The sequence below is a fragment of the Oryctolagus cuniculus genome, chromosome 11 (genome assembly GCF_964237555.1).
Source record: "Oryctolagus cuniculus chromosome 11, mOryCun1.1, whole genome shotgun sequence".
In the NCBI taxonomy this organism is placed as follows: Eukaryota; Metazoa; Chordata; class Mammalia; order Lagomorpha; family Leporidae; genus Oryctolagus; species Oryctolagus cuniculus.
The window spans coordinates 83,941,545-83,962,548 of NC_091442.1; the positions used below are offsets into that span (position 1 = coordinate 83,941,545).

The 21,004-nt window shown below is 41.4% G+C and overlaps 1 protein-coding gene across 3 annotated transcripts in view; it reads left to right on the forward strand.

Moving 5' to 3' along the window:
- Positions 1–21,004, forward strand: part of ACSS3 (acyl-CoA synthetase short chain family member 3) — a 368,594-nt gene that overhangs the window by 181,537 nt on the left and 166,053 nt on the right. For 2 of the 3 annotated variants that reach the window (XM_008256845.4, XM_002711267.5), the window contains one exon: positions 18,505–18,649. In XM_008256845.4, coding sequence (XP_008255067.2) covers positions 18,518–18,649 — 132 coding nt within the window. In that variant the 5' untranslated portion in view covers positions 18,505–18,517. Of the gene's footprint in view, positions 1–17,964; positions 18,074–18,504; positions 18,650–21,004 lie in introns of those variants that run through there. The other variant, XM_017342001.3, reaches the window with a different exon arrangement.

The following is a 21,004-nucleotide window of genomic DNA, read 5'->3' on the forward strand; positions in this document are numbered from 1 at the left end:
AGAGAGGGAGAGACAGAGAAATCTTCCATCCAGTGATTCATTTCCCAGATGGCCACAGTGGCTGGGGCTGGGCAAGCCAAAGCCTGGAGCTTCTTCCAGGTCTCCCATGTAGGTAGCAGGGGCCCAAACACTTGGGCCATACTGCACTGCTTTCCCCAGGCCATTAGCAGGGAGCTGGATCGGAAGTAGAGCAGCCAGGATACCCACCTGCACCCGTATGGGAAGCCAGCATCGCAGGAGGCAGCTTTCCACAGTGTGCCACGATGCTGCCCCCCCCCCCCCCTTTATTTCTGATGTCTTCCCTAGCCTATGTCAGTGTGGCTATGAGTAATTCTGTCATTTTCTGTAACATTATGAACATAGCTGTCCTGATACACATAAAACATTATGAATTATCCACTGTTTATATGCACTATTTCTGAATTGCTTTTTCTCCCATTTCTACCTCCCCTGAATGTGTGGTTAGGGAACCTTGTTCCTAAGAATGTTCTAAGTGTTAAAATGAAAAGAGCTGAGTAAAGTAGTTTGATGTTCCTTAAAAATGCTTTTGGGGGCTGGCATTGTGGTGCAATGGGTTAAGCTGATGATGCTTACAACATCAGCATTCCATATCTGAGTGCTTGTTTGAGTCCCAGTTGTTCTGACAATTCATGCTGATGCACCTGGGAAAACAACACACAATGGCCCAAGTATGTGCCCCCCTGCTGCCCATGTAGAAAACCTGGATGGAGCTCCTGCCTCCTGGCTTTGGGCTGAAGTGGTCCAGGACATTGGGGCCATTTGGAGAGTGAATCAGTGGTTGAGAAGAGCTCTATTTCCACCCCGCTCTCTCACTCTGCCTTTTAAATAATTCGGTCATTAAAAAAGTCTGCTTTTAAATTTGTTACTTAGCATTGTGTTTGACTTAGAGAACTTCGGTTGCGAAATCTAAATGTTTTGAATTTATTTTTTGACCCCTTAATTCTAACTTACCTTGCCACCTTTTGACATTAAATCAAATCCTATTGCTTTTCATTTCAGTTCTCTTTGTTTCTTCCTCCTACGTTTTCTTCTAGAACTCAAGTAACAAAGTGTTGTCCTTCCCTTCTCTGCATTTACTGTTAGGCATGACTCACAACCCGAGAACCTGTAAGAGCATCCATTCATGCCTTTTCTCTTCATGACAGTGGATTCAGTTCAGATAACAGGTATTGATTTCCTGAAAGCCTTTCTTTGTATTCTTTTTCCTGTTGACTGCATTTCTCACCATTACAAATTCACTCAGTTTAATCCAAGATGCTCTGGCAGGAGTGCGATGTCTGTGGACTGTCCTTTCACGGCTAGAGGGGCAGTCTGTGGCCAGAGCGCCTGTGAGGGGTTTGAAGCATACATACTCATGTAGAAAAGGTACAGATAAAGAATCTCTCTCTCTCTCTCTCTCTCTGTGTGTGTGTGTAGTAGTGTTCTCTGTAAAAAATATTTTCTTTCCTCCCAGAAAGGAGCGCATTCCAAGTACTTTTACGAAAACAATGTCCCTAGTGGTTAGATTAACATAAGGTTATTATGCTGCTCCAAGTAAGCAATTACCCAATTTGGAGGGTTTCCTGGAACAGTTAGTTGATATTGCCCAAGGCCAAGTATCTGCAATTTAGATGGGATGCCACTGTGTGAATACAGTGAGATGATGTCCTCTCAAAAATGCTGAAAGCCCTCTCTGTTTGTGTGCAATAGTAGTCTTTTGAGCTAGTCATTGTTTGTGCTGAGGTTGACCCTTTACCTCGGGAGGCTTTTCCTTATCTGTGTTAATGTGGCAGAAGAGTACTATTTCAATGCACAGTCATTCACACTTGCAGGCTTTTATTTAAAACTAATAATTGAGCATTTGCTGTGTGCCATTAATGAGCTAGCACATGATCTCTGAAATAGTCTGGGAGAGCACCAGGATTACTTAGATCAGCACACAGACACTGAAAGCTGAAAATGTACCTTGGAGCCAGAAAACACGGGGTTCCGCCTGCCCTGTGTTTTATGACCTGGCTGGTTACTTGACCTCTCAGTGCTCTCTTGTGTGATATTCTTCCTCAAAGAATATTGTGTGGATTCAGTTATTTACTGTATATAATTTTCCTAACTCAGAACTTGGCCCAATTTTGGTGATTATAAAATATTCTCTTTCCTACTTAAACTATTTTTTAAGTCTTGTCCTGGGTTTCTCCAGATGGGACATAAATCTGACATCCACAGACAATAAAAACTCCAGTTTTCTTTAATGCTGCCCTTCCTCTGATTTTAATTCTCTTTCTTTCTCTCTTTCTTTCTTTTTCTTTTTCTTTTTTTTTTTTTTGACAGAGTTAGACAGAGAGAAAGGTCTTCCTTCCGTTGGTTCACCCTCCAAATGGCCGCTATGGCCGGCGCGCTGCCCTGATCCGAAGCCAGGAGCCAGGTGCTTCCTCCTGGTCTCCCACGCAGGTGCAGTGCCCAAGCACTTGGGCCATCCTCCACTGCCTTCCCGGGCCACAGCAGAGAGCTGGACTGGAAGAGGAGCGACTGGGACTAGAACCTGGGGTGCTGGCGCCGCAGGCGGAGGATTAGCCTATTGAGCCACGGCGCCGGCCCTGATTTTATTCTTGATGATTATTTTCCATAACAACTCCTCCTTCCTCGTGTTTTCCTTCCCAAGCATGATTTCTTAGACTACTCAGTGGTCCCTAAATGATCCCATGCCTTGTTTTTCTCTCAAGTGTCACATTCATGCTGCTCTCCAGAGGTTCCTCCTGAAATGATTTTCTGAGCAGGTCATGCCCCTGCTCCAGACTTTTAATGGCCTTCTGTTCCTTAATAGGGCATTCAAGGTATTTACAGTGAACTCTGAGCTTGTTTTTGTTGCCTTAGCTCATGGATGCCCTCATCCCAAACATACATCTTGTTTCACAAGCAATAATGCAGCTGCTGATCTAAAACAGAAACTTAACGTTGTCCTGTGGGTATCTTTGTCCCACTTTAAAAACAAAACAGCAATAATTTTCTGTCTCTTGTTTTTAAGATTTATTTATTTATCTGAAAGCAGAGTTAAGTGAGAAAGAAGGTGAGATAGAGGAAGATCTTCTATCCTCTGGTTCACTCCCAAAGTGGCTACAACAGGCAGGGCTGTGTCAGGCTGAAGCCAGGAGCTTCTTCCTTGTCTCCCATGTGGGTGCAGGAGGCCAGACACTTGGGACTCTTACCAGTGCCCATATGAGATGCCAGTGCTGCAGGCTGTGGCTTAAACCACTGTGCCACAAGTGCCAGCCCCAATAACAATTTTCAGTCTCTCTCTTTGCGGTTTACTTCACTTTTCACTCTTCTCCGTGAAAGCCAGATTCGCACAAGCTGAATAGAAGCCAGGATGCTCCTCTCCCTGCACACCTACCTGCTCTCCGTGTGTCAGTACTCCAATTTCTCCTGCCCCTGTGCCCCTCCATCCACTGCAGGATGGGGCCAGTCCTCATCTCTACCCAAATTGTTTTCCCAAAGATCATGAGCATGGATTTGTTTACTTCAGCTTGTTTGTATGTCCTTGACTTATTTGCTTTCTCCTTAATATTTTACTCTGGGGACCATGCTACCTTCTTGACATTTTCTTAAATTGTGTGGTCCAGTATGGCACCCAGTGACCATATGTGGCTATTTAAGTTTTATTACTGTAATTACAATTGAACAAACTCAGTTCCTCAGATGCTTCAGCTAAATATGGCTGTGGAACAAATCAGAGTGACTAACATGACTGAGGAACTAAATTTAACATTTTAGTTCATTTTAATGAATTTTAAATTTAGATAGCTACCTGTGGCTGATGGTTACCACAGAGAGCAGCTGGAATGCAGAACATTGCCATTGTCAGAGAAATTTTTACTAGACAGGTCTACTCGAGAGAAGAGGTTGGGAAAGCTTTTCTTTAAAGGGCTGGATGGTAAATGCTTTTGGCTTTTGGGCCAATAAGCTCCATTGCAACTGACTCTACTGCTACAGAGCCAACCAAAGTAACTTACAGAGAACATATATAAACAGTTGAGCATTGCTATATTCCAATAACATTTTCTTAAAGATTTATTTATTTGAGGGGCTGGTGCTGTGGCTCACTGGTTAATCCTCTGCCTGCGGCGCCGGCATCCCTTATGGGTGCCAGGTTCTAGTCCCGGATGCTTCTCTTCCAGTCCAGCTCTCTGCTGTGGCCCGGGAAGGCAGTGGAGGATGGCCCAAGTGCTTGGGCCCTGTACCCGCATGGAAGACCAGGAGGAAGCACCTGGCTCCTGGCTTTGGATCGGCGTAGCGCCAGCCATGGTGGCCATTTGTGGGGTGAACCAATGGAAGGAAGACCTTTCTCTTTGTCTCTCTCACTGTGTAACTCTGTCAAATAAATTAAAAAAAAAAGATTTATTTATTTGAAAGGTAGAGTTAGAGAGAGAGGGAGAGACAGAGAGAGAGTGAGATATTCATCTGCTGTTTCACTCTGCAGATGGACACAATAGCCAGGGTTGGGCCAAGCAGAAGCTAGTAGCTTCTTCCAGGTCTGCCACATGGGTGGCAGGGACCCAAGCACTTGGACCATCTTGAGCTGCTTTCTCAGGGAGCTGGATTGGAAGTGGAACAGCTGGAACACAAACTGTCTCTTATATGGGATGTCGGCATCATAGGCTGTGGCTTAATCTACTGTGCCACAGTGCAGCTGCTCTGATAACATTTTATCTACACAAATAGGCTGTGGACAAGATTTGGCATTTGGTCCCGAATTTGCTGAGCACTGTTGTAAACCCTTTTAAAATATTATTTTCATTTATTTGAAAAGCAGAGAAATAGAGAAACAGAGATCTTATATCTTCTGGTTCATTCTCCAAATAGCATCCAACAGTTGGAGCTGGGCTAGGCTTTAGTCAGGAGCCAGGAGCTCAATTCACGGATCCCATATGGGTGGCAGGGAACCAAGGCCTTGAATCTGCTGCCTTCCAGGGTATGCATTAGCAGGAAGCCAGGATTGGAAGTAGAGCTGGAACTCAAAGACGGGGACTCTGATATGGGATGCAGGTATTCCAAGCAGACCTGTAAGTCATACACTGACACCAGCCCCCAAAACCTTGCTTTCTTCTATATCTACTTCTCTCTCACATTTCTCTGAAATTTTCCATTTTCAGCCTTTGGTATTGTTCATATTCCTTCCTCTTTTCCATCTTCATTATTACCACAGCACTTCATTATTGCCAAAATAAATCTCGAAGCAGTCTCCCTCCTATTAGATCCTGCTGCAGCTCATTTTACCTAGTGCTTCACAACTGTGCCTTCATAACTCACCTGAGCCAGGTTCTTCTTCTGTAAATGTGGGACAGAACAGTAGCTGGACACAGTTATGGCAAGGGGTCAATGAAATGTCTTTAAGATTATGCTCTTAGAAGGAGGCATAGAATACTCGTCTTAATCCATCAACACAGGATAGTGGTAGATACCAGAGCCCGACTACCCAACATCCAGCCTCAGTGTATTACTCATGTCATGTGACCCTGGGCTAGGACGCTAAGCTTGTCTGACCTGTTTCCTTGTCTGTAAAATGGTGGTGGTTTTGGCACACTTAACTCTCAGAGTGTTTATGGATTAAATATATTTTTGGTTAATGCTCATAGCTTTGTTATCAGCTGTGTTCCATGTTGTTGGCTTTTTAGAAATTTATAGGAAATATAGAGAAGAATTATCTGTACATGTCTCAGATTGGAGTTCTTATGTTTTGGTCTTAAAGTCCAGGCCTTTACATTACAAGTATATTTTAAAAGGTTTGTGGAGGCCAGCGCTGCGGCTCACTTGGCTAATCCTCCGCCTGCGGCGCTGGTACCCGGGTTCTAGTCCTGGTTGGGGTGCCGGATTCTGTCCCTGTTGCTCCTCTTCCAGGCCAGCTCTCTGCTGTGGCCCCGGAAGGCAGTGGAGGATGGCCCACGTGCTTGGGCCCTGCACCTGCATGGGAGACCAGGAGAAAGCACCTGGCTCCTGGCTTTGGATTGGCACCATTTGGAGGGTGAACCAACGGCAAAGGAAGACCTTTCTCTCTCTCTCTCTCTCTCTCTCACTCTCACTCTCTCACTGTCTTAACTCTGCCTGTCAAAAAAAATTAAAAAAAAAAAAGGTTTGTGGAAAAATGGAATTAAAAGGTACATTTATTTTGGGACAAAAATATTTTGAATTTCATGCGTAGTGTTTTTCATATATACGCATTTTCTCATGAATTTTTATGGAAAACATGCATGGATTTCAAAACTTTGGCACTCAAACTTCTAATTCCACTTTCTATGAAATTTTGAAGTAACCATGCATATGACATTCTTTTACCACTCGCCAGCTCCTTAATACCTTCCCTGAATTAGAATTAATCTCCTTTAGCTCCATGCTTTGATCATGCTTAGTTTATATTTCAGTAAGTTTGTCACATTTTGCTTCTTATTATAGTCTGCAAACTGGTCTTCACTCAGAGTGTGGAACACATTTCCAGTTACGATTTTTCCCATCCCTTCTTAATCCCAGGTCTAATCAACAAAAAATTATTGTTGAATTTATTTCATTGAAACACTTTGGAGGAGGAGAAGTAGTATTATTAAATTTTTATTTGATGGAGTGGAGCAGAGGGAAAGAGGGAGGGAGGGAGGAAGGGGGGAGGAGAGAGAGAGAGCAAACAAGCAAGAGAGAGAGAGAATATGAAGCTTGTGTTTGCTGATCCCCATCCCAAATGCGGGTGACAGCTGGGGCCAGGGGGATCCAGGAACTCCATCATGTCAGTTACAGGGGTGGCAGGGACCCAAGTATGTGAGCCATCTCCTGCTCTTTCCCAGGGTGTGCGTTAAAAGGAAGCTGCAAGCAGAGGTGGACTTGATCCTAGGCACTCGGGTGGAGAATGTGAGTGTCACAAACAATAGCTTAACCTGCTGTGCCACAGTGCCTGCTCCCAAAAATCATTATTGGTGGATAATATCAGGAGTTACAATCTCTTCAAGGCTGTTTATGAGAAAGCTTTTTTTAAATAAATGTGTGTGTGTGTATATATATATATATATCTTTATTACTATTTTGAATGTAGATAATCAAATGTAACTTTAATCTTTACTTTTTTTTCCTAATATGTTGGCTTTGGTTTCATTTAACTTTAGAAAAAAGTGTATAAACTACTTGTTTTAAATTGTTACGAATTGAAGACACTATTAGAAGTTTGTCAAGGAAAGAAAAGACACTAGTATTTTAGAAAGGAAGCTCACATGAGAAGATAAATTGTCAGTTTGCACTTCCCTGTTATTTAAAATTAAATATTTAAAAAGTAATAAAAAGTAAATATTTAAAAAGTACAGGGAGAATTATAGCATTGTGACTACTCAATATGGTGTGTTGGAGGACCATTTCCATAGTTATTTCAGGAAAAGTGAAATATGAAAGTTTCTGAGTTTCATATGATAGGCCACACTGACGGAAATATTAATTTGTGTTATTGGAATGAGAAAAGGTAGTGGAATTGAGGTAAACATTTTGTACTTGACCATTTCAATTTTCTGTAGCTGAGCTATGAAAGTCACAGATTAAGTGCCATCAATTTCTTCTGCTGGAAAAAGTATTTTTGGTAGTGCTGGAGTTTTATTGCCTTTTAAAGTATATGAACAAGAAGTATATATTTAAATTACAAAGAGGGTGGTTTTTGGCCTGGTGAGTGAGATACCAGTTGGGACTTCACCTGTGTTCTGTGTTGGAGTATCTGGGTTTAATTTCCAGCTTCAGCTCCTGATTCCAGCCTCCAGCTATTACAGACCCTGGGAGGCATCATTCGATGGCTCAGTTTGTTGCATCCCTATTGCCCATGTGTGAGACACGGGTTGGATTCCTGGCTCCTGGCCCAAGCACTGTGTATAGTCCTTGCTGTTGTAGACACTTAACACATGAACCAGCGAATCCGAGTGCCCTTTTTCTGTCTCTCTGATTTTCTCCCTTTCTGTCTGTCTGCCTCTCAAATAATAATGATACAAAAGAATTAGTTTTCAGTAAAGGGCAGGTTGTAAACTGGTGGTGATGGGAAATTGATGAGAACAGAGAATTAGGGAGATGTTTGCTGACAGTTTCTCCTTACGCCCAGCGTTCAAGACAGCCATGGAGCATATTGGGCTTTCGCTGTCTTCAAACCCCTTTGGACACACATCCACATTCACTGAATTGGCCCAGTGTGGAGGCCAAATTCATGTCCCAGTCAAACTTACTTGATGATGAGCAAGGCCTAAGGTTGAGCTAAAGTTAATATTAGGAAAGACAAGCCGGCGCCGTGGCTCAATAGGCTAATCCTCCACCTTGCGGCGCCGGCACACCGGGTTCTAGTCCCGGTTGGGGCGCCGGATTCTGTCCCGGTTGCCCCTCTTCCAGGCCAGCTCTCTGCTATGGCCAGGGAGTGCAGTGGAGGATGGCCCAGGTGCTTGGGCCCTGCACCCCATGGGAGACCAGGAAAAGCACCTGGCTCCTGGCTCCTGCCAGGATCAGCGCGGTGCGCCGGCTGCAGCGGCGGCCATTGGAGGGTGAACCAACGGCAAAGGAAGACCTTTCTCTCTCTGTCTCTCTCTCTCACTGTCCACTCTGCCTGTCAAAAAAAAAAAAAAAATATTAGGAAAGACAGAGAATATTCAGGTAGGCTAAATTGAAGGACAAAAACAATCAAATTTGAGCAAGAGTGCCTGCCAAGACTGAAGCCAGGCTTTTATGTGAGATGTAAGCTAGCAGGCTGATTGAGAAAAGGGTAAGATGAAATAGAGAATTATCTTGAAGAAGTCAGCCTAGAAGGGATGGGAGAGCTTTCCCCTCTGCAGGTTCCCTTCAGAGCACCCTCTGCTTCTCCTCCGAGAGCTCAGGCTCTAGTGTGTATCTGTCAGGGTGTGCCTCTGACTCCTTGTCAAGGACACAGAACCTTAGTGAAGAGTGTCGGTGTGCGGACAGCTACTTAAAGTTACTACCATTTCACTTGCCAGGAATGTGTATCTCTGCCTTCTAAGTTATAGAATACGATGTTTTTGAAGTGTTTGTATTTGTCAAAATTGATGGATCTTGGAGCCTGTGCTGTGATGCAGTGGGTTAGAACCCCGGCCTACAATGGACCCTAGTTTGAGTTCCAACTGCTCCGCTTCTGATCCAGCTCTCTGCTATGGCCTGGGAAAGCAGTAGAGGATGGCCCAAGTCCTGGGGTTCCTGCACCCATGTGGAAGACTCAGAAGAAGCTCCTGGCTTTGGATCGGCGCACTCCAGCCATTGCACCCATTTGGGGAGTGAACCAGAGGTTGGAAGACCCCCCCATCCCCGCCTCTTCTTTCTCTGTCTCTCTCTTTGTGTCTACCTCTCACTGTAGCCTATGATGTCAGCATCCCATATGTGTGCCGGTTCTAGTCCTGGCTGCTCCATTTCTGATCCAGCTCCCTGCTAATGGCCTGGGAAAAGCATTAAAGATGGCCCAAATACTTGGGCTCCTGTCTGCCATGTGAGAGACCTGGATGAAGCTCCTGGCCCAGCACTGGCCTTTGCAGCCATCTGGAGAGTGAACCAGCTGATGGAAGATCTCTCTCTTGCTTTCTGTCTGTATTCTCTCACTCTCTGACTTTCAAATAAATAAATAAATCTTTTAAATAATTAAAAAAACATAATGCCTCAGACAGCGTAAATTAAAAAAATGGAATTTCCTTTGGCTCATAGGGCTGAATATCCCAGGTTGAGGGGCTGCATCTAGTGATGAGCTTCTTGCTGGTTGGTAGCAAAAGACTGGAAGCCCTTTGTATCTCATCTGGTTGATTTGACACTTCTTATTAAGCCACCAGGTTTCATTTGTGAGGATTCTACTCTGATAGATTTATCTAATCCTAGTCGATTAATAAGAAGGCTCACAATAAAACCTCTCAATTAGACTCTGAAATGAATTCAAGCTCAGAGGCAGGCAGGAATTAAAAAGGGGACATGGATGTTTGGATGTTTAATTAGGACATAACCATACACACTCCTCTCCTACACACACTTACACATAAGTCACACTAAGTTTTACTACCTACCTCTAAATGTTACAATTGGATTAAATTTCCATCTTCTTAATACCTCACAATGGTGGTTAAACTCCACCTTGTATTTCAGAGGGACCAAACTATGTGGAAACTGCAGCACTTGTGTTATTTTTGTGGTCATGTCACAGACCAGAGCAAGCCACGTGGCCATGCCTCACTTCGTATGACTATGAGTGTCATCTTAAAAGTGCCTGGGCCACTGCAATCATGGTGGCCAGCAGAAATGAGGATTATAGGATTATAGTAGGTCTATCTTAGTTATTTGAAGCCTCTGTGTAAGTGTTTACTGTTGGCTGTTGTCTAGCTGCTTGCCATTGACTCTGGTGAGAAAATCATAAGAAATGTTTATGGTTTTGGCTGGTGCTGCATCTCACTTGGCTAATCCTCCTCTTGCGGTGCCAGCACCCCAGGTTCTAGTCCTGGTTGGGGCACCGGCTTCTGTCCTGGTTGCTCCTCTTCCAGTCCAGCTCTCTGCTGTGGCCCGGGAGTGCAGTGGAGGATGGCTCAAGTTTGGGCCCTGCACCCATGTGGGAGACCAGGAGGAAGCACCTGGCTCCTGGCTTCCGCCTGGCTGTGGTGGCCATTTTAGGGGTGAACCAACGGAAGGAAGACCTTTCTCTCTGTCTGTCTCTCATTGTCTAACTCTGCCTGTCTAAAAAAAAAAAAAAAGTTTATGGTTTAAAAGTATCTTAAAATTTAATTTCGATGTAGAAAGTGTAAGAAATCATTTTTTATAAGAAAACTTAAAAATGATGTTTCTACTCAATCTTTTTTATGGTATTTATACTGATTCTGGGATAATAGATTCAGTCAGTTAAAAAGCCAAGTAAACTAGACTATTAAAACATGTAAAAAATATTATTTAACCAACCATTTAATACATAAAATCAATAGCATAGAAATTTTATTATATAAAATGTAGACTACCCCTTTTCCATCATTGCTCCCAGTTAAGAGTTTACCTTTATTAATACTTTGCTGTATTTTGGTTCATATGCCTTTCTGTGCTTGTATATGACACATAAACACACAAGCAACTTGCTTTGGCTAAGTTAATGGTTCATTTTAGACATTGTTCCATATGATAATTTTTATTGTCTTAATGATTTCATGATGCTGCATAAAATTCAAAATCTTGATAGACACTGATGATAAGCCTTCCTCATTTATTTGCTTACCCGTAGTACATGTGAATGTTGATTTCTCTTTATTCTCACTAACACTGTGTACAATATCGTTACATCAATTTGATAGGAAAAATTGCATCTTGTTATTATTTGAATGTACATTTTCTTGATTGCTCCTAAGATTGGCCATGATTTTTAGTACTTACCATTTTCAATTGATATCATATAAAGATTTGTGCCTGTTTTGTATTGATTTATGGTGTACTTTAAACATATTACTGAAGTTGCAAATACAGCTTTTCTCTTTATATATGTTGAAAATATGTTATTTTCATATCCTAACCTTGAATTGTGTGTTTTCTTCCTTCCCTCTTCCTCTTTCCTTTTTTTCTTGTGTGACTATCTATTATCTACCTATATATTACCTATTTATCTATACGCATACACATGAATATGTTCATCTGAGTGTCAAGATGCAGGTAGCTTAGTGGAATATATTTCAGAATCTTAGTTAAGTTCTTTCTTTTCTGGTCAATACAAACAAGTTTTGATTACTAGAGTTCTGGTTGGCGAAGGAGAGAAGATTTCCAGGTGTTAATAGTAAGTAGGGTTTCTAGGTCTTGGGTAAGTTACACAGATAAATCTTCTACATGATCACCCATGCAGAAAGTCTCCCATCTCGGAAAGATGCATTCTAGGCCAGTAAAACTTAGTGTGACTTATGTGTCAATGTGTGTGTGTGTGTGTGTGTGTGTGTGTATGTGTGTAGGGGAGGAGTATGTAAGGCTTATGTCCTAATTAAACATCCAAACACCCATGTCCCCTTTTTATTCCTGCCTGCCTCAGAGCTTGAGTTCATTTCAGAGTCTACTTGAGAGGTTTTTTTATGAGCCTTCTTATTACCTGATCAGGGTTTATAGTTTCCTCAGGAATGTTGATTGATCTGTTGTGGGTGTATAAATTTTTCTGTATTTTCCTTTTCAAAACTTAACAATATATGAAACATTATGGATTTCTTCTGTATCAGTATACTTGGATCTACCATGTCTTCCATGACTTAGGAATTCAGCAGTTACTCTGTTCTGCTTTATAGATACAGAAATTTTCCACTATCCTGAACTGGTGGTGGCACCTCTGCAGGTTGTTGCGTCATTGCTATCAATTTAGTTTCAGTGTTACATATAATTTTTTTATTGTTGAAATGGAATATGGGGTACATTCAAATTTTTTTAAGCTTTCAGTGGAAGGAATTTCTTTTAGGGGGATGAGATAGGATAAAGAACATGAAGACTTTGATTCTTAACCTGAAAGTTGAGTTGAAAGGTAGAACTATTCATACTGACAGAACATTCCAGTGGTTATATCCAGAAACTATGTAACCATGAAAAAGAATCTGGTATAAATTAGATTTAATACTTATGGGAGGAATGAAGTATCAAAAATGAATGTACTAAAGATTAATCAAAAATTATGCTTGGAAAATTGCTAGTTGATAAATAAGCATAGTTGTATTTATATATCATCTCACACATGTAATTTAATGCATATGTATGATATGTAGTATATAGCAGATATTACATGCAGATTTCATATATATGTATACATTATTGGACCACTTTAGGAATCAATGTAGAAGACTACATCAGAAGAGGATAGTCAGAATTATTCCTGGGGAAAAATGCAAAGAAAAATAATCTTAATGAGTACATACAAATATAAAATATTTTTATGTCAGGAAGCATCATTAATTAAAATTAGTGAATAAATGAGAAAATCATTTATAACTCTGTCAGACCACAGGTTCAGTATCCTATGTAAAGAGCTCTTAAAAATTGTTAAGACATTCTACTTAATATTAATAGCAAAGTACCAAACTGAAAACTATTTTTCACTTTTCAAATCAAAGAAAATTGAAAATAATCTGTGTTTAGAGGAATATGATGAAATGGTCATTCGGGTAATGCTGATGGGAATGTAAATTTATTCAGTATTTCCAGAAAGCAATTTGATTATTCAATTTTAATGTGTCTGTGTGTTTATATGCACATTTGATTGCAGAAATCAAGCCTGCAAATGCGATAAAATAAATGCGACCAACGTTCCTCTACAGGAAGCCTTATCCTAGGATCATATAAAATAATGAGTGTTGTGAAAGATAATTTGCAACAATGTTAGATTAGCTTTCTTATTGAACAGCTGTTAAACAGAAAATTATGCCATCATCAAGCATGATTTTTGAGAATGTGTAAGACCCTTGAAAAATGCTTGTAATGTAATCCTAAACACAGAGACAAAATATTAAACTATCTAAACATTAAGTAATATTTATGTTGAAAGAACAAAAGAAAATACTCCAAAGCATATTTTCTCATTTTCTATAGTAGCGGTAGTTGTTTTATACTCTGGAGAGACAAACCATTTAAAACCTGCCCATTAATATAAAAAGAACCTTGGAGAGACAGCACATAGAAGGCATTCAATTGACCTTTACTGAAATGATCTGACTTAAAATGAAATAAGAATTTTGTCATAATATAGTAATCAAATTCCTGAGCTGGAATGTCCCTTGCAGATCATTTGGTTCAGTCGTATACTGTGAACCAATCTCTAAGTTTAGCCAATTTATATTGGTATAGTCATTATCTGTAACTGCTTCTAGAGTTGTACTAATTTTGTATCTTTTAAAAAAAAGTTCTCCTTGCAAGTCCTTACCCCTTTTGGACTTTTTTTTCTTGCTTGCTCCAAATGATATCTTTAAATTTTAAAAATTTAAGGGTGTTCTTTATATAGACAACCCTGCGGCATCAGTCATTTCAGCATTAAGCTAATCAAAAGTTGCAAGCAATTGGAAAAAAATCGAACTTGTTAATGAGTAGTGCCTGTGAAGTCATGCTCCGCAATGTCGAAGGGCTTAGGGGTACAATGTTGGCGTCATTGGGGTGCTCTGTGGAAGGGATCTGCAGAACAGCCGGGATGGAGAGCTGGTGGGCGTCCAGGACGTGCTGCACTGTCTCTCCGAGGTACTGGTTGATGAGGATGACGCCAGTGTTGTCCCGGCTGAGAACTGCCGGAAAGTGTCTTTGATCTCAGTGATGGTCATGTCCTTCTCCACCACCAGGAAATTAGGGTGGGGGTTCTTGTTAAGCTCCCCGATTCCACCCAGCAGGACACCAGTCACCATGTCCTCCTCTCTGATCACCACTATCAGTTTTCCCCTCCCTCCCATCCTGGTCGCAGTGCAGAGAGGCAACTTACGGATTTGGAAAAAGGAATTCGGTCTGGTGGTCTAACATAGGGATTAAAGCTGTGTTGTAAATCCTTAGACAGGTCCATTTAGATGTTTGTGCAAATTTACAGATTCCCAACAATACTCCAGGACCAATTCATGTCCATTAGCCCCCTGCTGCTCCTGAGGCCACATTCCTTTGGGGCAGGTGTGCCCATCCCTGGCCTGTTTTAGTGTGAGCAGAAACTGCGGCCATGCCTCTAACTAATTTCAGGGGGGTGTGCCCCCCCGCCCTCCGGAGGCACTTACACAGCATCTCTACCATTAGTTAGTTGGGCTGCTCTGAGCAAGTTACTGTTATCAGTCTTCTTGTATATAAAACAAGGTTAATAATAGTACCAACCACATAGGAGGGTGTTATGTTTTGATTAAATGAGTCAGAACACATAAAGTCATGGCCTAATAAATGTCTTTTAGGACTTCCTATTTTGGAGAAAAATAGAGAAATAATATTTCTCTTTATTATTCTGCTAAATATAGTAAAAGGAAACAAAGACATTGTATAGATCAAATACACACGTGAAGATTCAAAGGTCTGGAAATTTTGGGACATGAAGAATGCCATGTAATGAGCTCCCTGAGTTTTCTTTATGCCTCAAGTAGACCACACTGAATGCTGGGGTAGCTGGCAATCCAGAAACACTGAGTAGTGCAAACTGAAAAAGCCCTGACCAAAATGTTGTCTCTGTGACAGAAGAACGAAGAAAGGAGCCGCTTAGCATGGCTGAAAACTTTGAGTTAATAATCCCTGTGAGCTGGCCAAACACTTCAGAAAGTAACCTCTGGCCCCAACACTGTTCTCCTGTAAAATACAGTTCTCTTAGTCAAAACCTGATGGAGATACTAGACATCTACTCCTTCCAGGTTGTAACATGCCCAAGCATCACTGTCTTCTCTGGGGTTATCAGGTAAGTTTATGTGAGAAGTCAGAACTTTGATGCTGATAAAGAGGAAGGTGAGCAGGATGAAGGTTCCTCCTCCTCCTCACCCATACAGGAAGATATTATGGAAGCCCTGTGGGGGCCTGAGCTTGCACCCTAGTCCATCCATAATGAGACATCCTTCAGCTCTAGAGAGTAATAAAGACAACTAGTGATGAACTGAAACTTACTATCCCTGTAATAATGAATTGCCTTCCTGCACATTAGCGCAGTGTCGGAGGAGGCTTGCTAAAATAGAAGTCTTAAATAAGATCTCTAAATAAGCCCCAGAGCCTTCAACGAGAAAAAAAAATCAATAGATGCCAGCACTGAGATGAAATAGACATTAGAATATCTGCCAAGAATTTCAAAGCAGCCCCATAAAAATAGTTCAATAAACAATTATGAACATACTTGAAAGAAATTTAAGTCTCAAAAAAATTCTCATTGAAAAAAATGAAACATATAAAGAAGAAACAAATAGAAATTTAGAACTTAAAAATATAGTAACTGAAATTAAAAAAAGCATAGACTCCATAACAGAATGGGAATGACGGAGGAAGGCTGCTGTAGACTGGAAATCAGTCTGGATGTCTAAAGACTTCGCTTTCAGTGTGACTTTGTCTCAGTCCTCACCAAATGCCCTGGCATTATTCTTTTGAATGTTTAAATGGCATAGTAAAAACTTCCTGGTTAGTCTACCTAGCTACTAAATCCAATACCTTTCGAAAGTGTACTAATATTTTCATTCAAGCAATTACCAACAATTTATTGATTGTCTAACATGGCAAATGCTGTAGTAAGATCCTAAGACTGCAAGGAGAATATGGCTCAGACTTTGCTCAGGAAGGCTGCAGTCTGATAACGCAATACGTAAGGAAGAGGGACAATATTACTATGATGTGATAGGGTAGAGATAGGTGCCCAGGGCCTCAGTGCTGCTCAGGGTGGGTGGGTGGTGCAGCTGAAGGACAGTCACGAAGAATCAGCTGACTGGAGTGAAGGAACAGCGACTTTTCTAGTTCACTTATCCCAGAAGTGTGTGAAGTTGGTTGAAAGGAAGTTAAGCTGTGCAGATGAATGGATTTTGTTATCTAAAGCTTTTTTTCCCTGATTTTGAGAACTATATTAAATGATTTTGTACACCAGTTCACGTGGTAATACTTACACTAAGATAATATTTACACTCTTTAGTAGTGAAGGGAGATGGCTTGAGAAAATGCAGTCCTCTTGTTTTTAGCAAGGTTAGGACGTGGTCTTTGAATGTCAGGTGATCAATGAGAGAACAAACAATTACAGAGACAATTAAGGAGATGTGAAATTATGTATAACTTACTAGATGTGGAAGGTGAGGGGATCGAAATTTTCTTTTGGATTTCTAATTTTAAGAGGTGATTTAACCTATGTCACAATGCGGTCCCGGAATATGGATTTTTGCAGAAAGATCCTGTGGAACACCTTTGCTTATATCTGCAATAGAATACATTACCTTTTTTCTTGATGTCTTGGTTAGTTATGTCACAATTAGGCTATTTGAGTAATCACAAAAATATTCACAAAATAGAACAGTTACCATTTATTTTCATGCATCTGCAGATTGTCATGGGCTGATCTGGGTAGGCATGGCTGTGAGTGTTATCTCAAGTCACGTAGATAGATCTGGCCAGGCTGGTCTCCCTGCTTCTTTTGGTTGATCATTGTACTTACAGATTCTCATTCTGGGTTTTATACTGAGGAGGCAATAGATACACCTGGGAGTCTCTACCTCTGGAGAAGATAAACGTGCAGAAGCAGCAGCCCATTCATGCCGGTGGTTCCCTCTGTGTGCGTCATGTCTGCTGACATTGTGTTAGTCAATCCAGTACGAATATGTGAATGAGCCCCAAATCAAGAGAGATGTTCTCCACTCATTGAGCATGGGGCAAAGGGAATAAAAATATTTTCAGTGGAGGTAGGATAAGAGGAAGAAGTAGTATTTTTGAAGGGATATCCGATCTGTCACACTTGGGGTTTCAGAACCATTGCATTAATTACGCCTTGTGCTATGCTGTAGGTAGTAGGTAGCCACATTGAGTTACTGAAGTGGATAGGGTCATTTGACCTTGAATAAATGATCCTTCCTCCTGCTGTCTTCTGCGTCTATTATTTCTTAATGCTGCCCTTGTATCCTCAGCTGCTTTTAATTCGTTGCTTCATTTCACACAGGACTCTCTGAGTGATGACCTGAAGGTGATATTAAGCTATTTAACAGGACTTTTTCTTTTGGTTTCAATATATTTTTGTATTAATTTGCATTGTTCTGATTTGGGTACTCTGATATTGGGAGAAATGGACCATTACTATACTTGCACATTTTGTGTAAATCTCCTCCTTCTAAAAAATGGCAAATATAAAGTGCTTTTTAAAGAAAAATTAGCTTCATTTCCTTAAAAAGTATCTCCGTGTATCTACATGATAACTAGGTTTCCAAAGGAAGGCATTGATCAAGTAAGAGGTAAAAATACTAAGTTGCAAAGGGTTTTAAAAAACTAATTAACATTTTTATGTGCATCTCCATTCCTTATTCAGATTATGAAGCATTTGAAACATGTAAAAAAATTATTCTTCATGCAATTGGAGAGATTACATTTAATGGAAACAAAAAATACATACAGCTCTTTTAAGGAAGAACTGAATTTTGCAGTAAGTTTGCAGCCTATACCAACATTTCAGTCATGTATCTACCATTTACCCTCTCATAATCTCTCATGCCTCTGAGCTGCCCTTGTATATTCACTTCATCATCATACATTACTTTGGTGCTCTGTACTCTAGTTTGATCTCGAGCAATAAAATCCATGAAGTTGTCAGTTTGAAGTGTGAGGTATATTTTTTCTAGTGCACATCAAAATAAATACATATTTATTAAAATAAAAATACCCTGTACCATCTTAAATATTTAGTTTACAGCTATCATTACCTGGCATACTGTGCACTGAGAAACACTGTTTTAAGGTCAGCTTTGTCAAACTAGAAATATAGTAACTTGGTTAAGCAACTCTGTACTCTGGAAGGAATCATTCATTTTTCTTTTCCAATGACTTTCTTAGTATTTTTTTATTTTTATTTTTCAGGTTTGTGGAAGGAATGCTTAACATTTGTTACAATGCCATTGATCGTCATATTGAAAATGGTAAAGGGGACAAGATTGCTATCATCTATGACAGTCCTGTCACAGATACGAAAGCAACTATTACCTATAAAGAAGTCCTGGAGCAGGTAACAACAAAAGTTTCCCTGTATTGCGAGTCACATAGAAATTACTTGAATAGAATGCATTCTCATTGTGTAGACTTTAATTCTCTAAATGCTTTGACTTGTTACCATGTTTTCCTTTTGATACACATGGGGAGTAAATACAGATTTATAGCCATTTTAGATTTTTTTTTTTTTTTTTTGACAGGCAGAGTGGATAGTGAGAGAGAGACAGAGAGAAAGGTCTTCCTTTTTGCCGTTGGTTCACCCTCCAATGGCCGCCATGGCTGGCATGCTGCGGCCGGCGCACCGTGCTGATCCGAAGGCAGGAGCCAGGTACTTATCCTGGTCTCCCATGGGGTGCAGGGCCCAAGCACTTGGGCCATCCTCCACTGCCTTCCCGGGCCACAGCAGAGAGCTGGCCTGGAAGAGGGGCAACCGGGACAGAATCCGGCACCCCGACCGGGACTAGAACCCGGTGTGCCGGTGCCGCTAGGTGGAGGATTAGCCTATTGAGCCGCGGTGCCGGCCCATTTTAGATAGTTTTTATCCCTTTAATATACATCTCACAGTACTGAAAGACACTCATTTTACAGGGAGAAGTAAGTAAATCTCAAGAACGTGGTTCAGTTTGATCTCCATCCACGTTACCATCACCTTAGTCCAGCTGCTCCTCATTCTTGTACTTCAGAAGCAGCCTCTAAGTGCCTTCCGTATTACCAGCCGCTGCTCCTGGCAAAGGGGACTTTGCAGATTCCTTCCTAAGAATCTGTGTGCTTCTACTTAAAAACTTTTTTTTAAAAACTGCTGGTGTTCAAAAAGACATATCCAGGCTTTGGCAATGGATAAGACACTTCAAAATTTGCTCACAGCATCCTTCCCAAGCTTCAGTTCACAACATTCCTGGCAGTGCAAGTGACTTTTTTTTTTCACTCTGGGTGTCTTGTCATTCCCTCAGATGCTCCTGGTCCTCTGCAGACTTTCATTTCTTTGCCTTATTAGCTCTTTTTTGGTTATTTCCCTCCTGTGGAGTTCTCAGATGGATTATGGTATTGTCATCTGAGTTATGAAATTATTTTTCTTTTAACATTAGGATAGATACAGGTTCTTCTTTTAAAATAAGTATTTTTTTTTTTAAAGTATTTTTCTGGAAGGCAGCGATGCCTAGAGGAAGGGGAGGGAGAGAGCGAGAGAGAGTACTTCTTCCATTGGTTGACTCCCCAAATCTCTACAGTAACAGTCTTGGCCAGATGGTAGACAGGAGCCAGGAATTCCATCCAGACCTCCCACATGGGTGGTAGGGGCCAGAGAACTTGGACCATCTTCCACTGCTTTCCCAGGTGCATTAACAGAGAACCACATGGGAAGTGGAACAGCAGGGCCTTGACCCAGCGCTCATACAGGATGCTGGTGTCACAGGCAGTAGCTTAAAACACCCTGTGCCACAATACTGGCCCCAGATAGAAGATTTAAGAATCACCAAAGTGTTTTAGCTGTGATAGGTGTTGTTTTTCTGGGAAGACATTTGTTTACATGTGATTTAAAGAGAGATGGTGGTACAGGGTAGAGTTTCTCACCCTGGGTGCTGCTGATGTTATGGGTCAGATAATTTGTTAATGGAGGCCATCATATACATTGTAGGATATCTGGCAGCTTCCTTGAGTGCCCACTAGATGCCAGTAGCACCCATCCCTCACTTGGGATGAGTGTGATATGTCTCTGAACATTGCTGATGTCCCTTAAGTGGCAAAACTGCCACTGGTTGAGAAATACTGGTTAAGCAGAGTTTGTCACGCTGGGTTTGCAAGCATTCGATATTTGAAGGCTTTTTGAAATACATTCTTTTCTTTTCCTTTTTGAACTCATTCAAGGATTCTATTTGCTTTTTAGAAAGTGTACTCAGGGGCCGGCGCCATGGCTCACTTGGTTAATCCTCCTGCTGTGCCAGCATCCCATCTGGGTGCCGGGATCTAGTCCCAGTTGCTCCTCTTCCAGTCCAGCTCTCTGCTGTGACCCAGGAGGGCAGTGGAGTGTGGCCCAGGAGGGCAGTGGAGAATGGCCCAAGTGCTTGGGTCCCTGCACCCGCATGGGAGACTAGGAAGAAGCACCTGGCTCCTGGGTTCGGATCTGTGCAGCACAGGTTGTGGCAGCCATTTGGGGGTGAACCAACGGAAGGAAGACCTTTCTGTCTCTCTCACTGTCTAACTCTATCTGTAAAAAAAAAAAAAAAAGTGTGCTCAACTCTCCTAGATTTTCTGAAGTTACATTCTTTTGGGTCAGTAGTGTTCTTGTCTAGCCTTGTAAAGAATTTCAGGAAAGGCAACTTGGGCAAAATAATTACCCCTTCAATTCTTAGTTGTTGCAAATCTAAGAGAAATG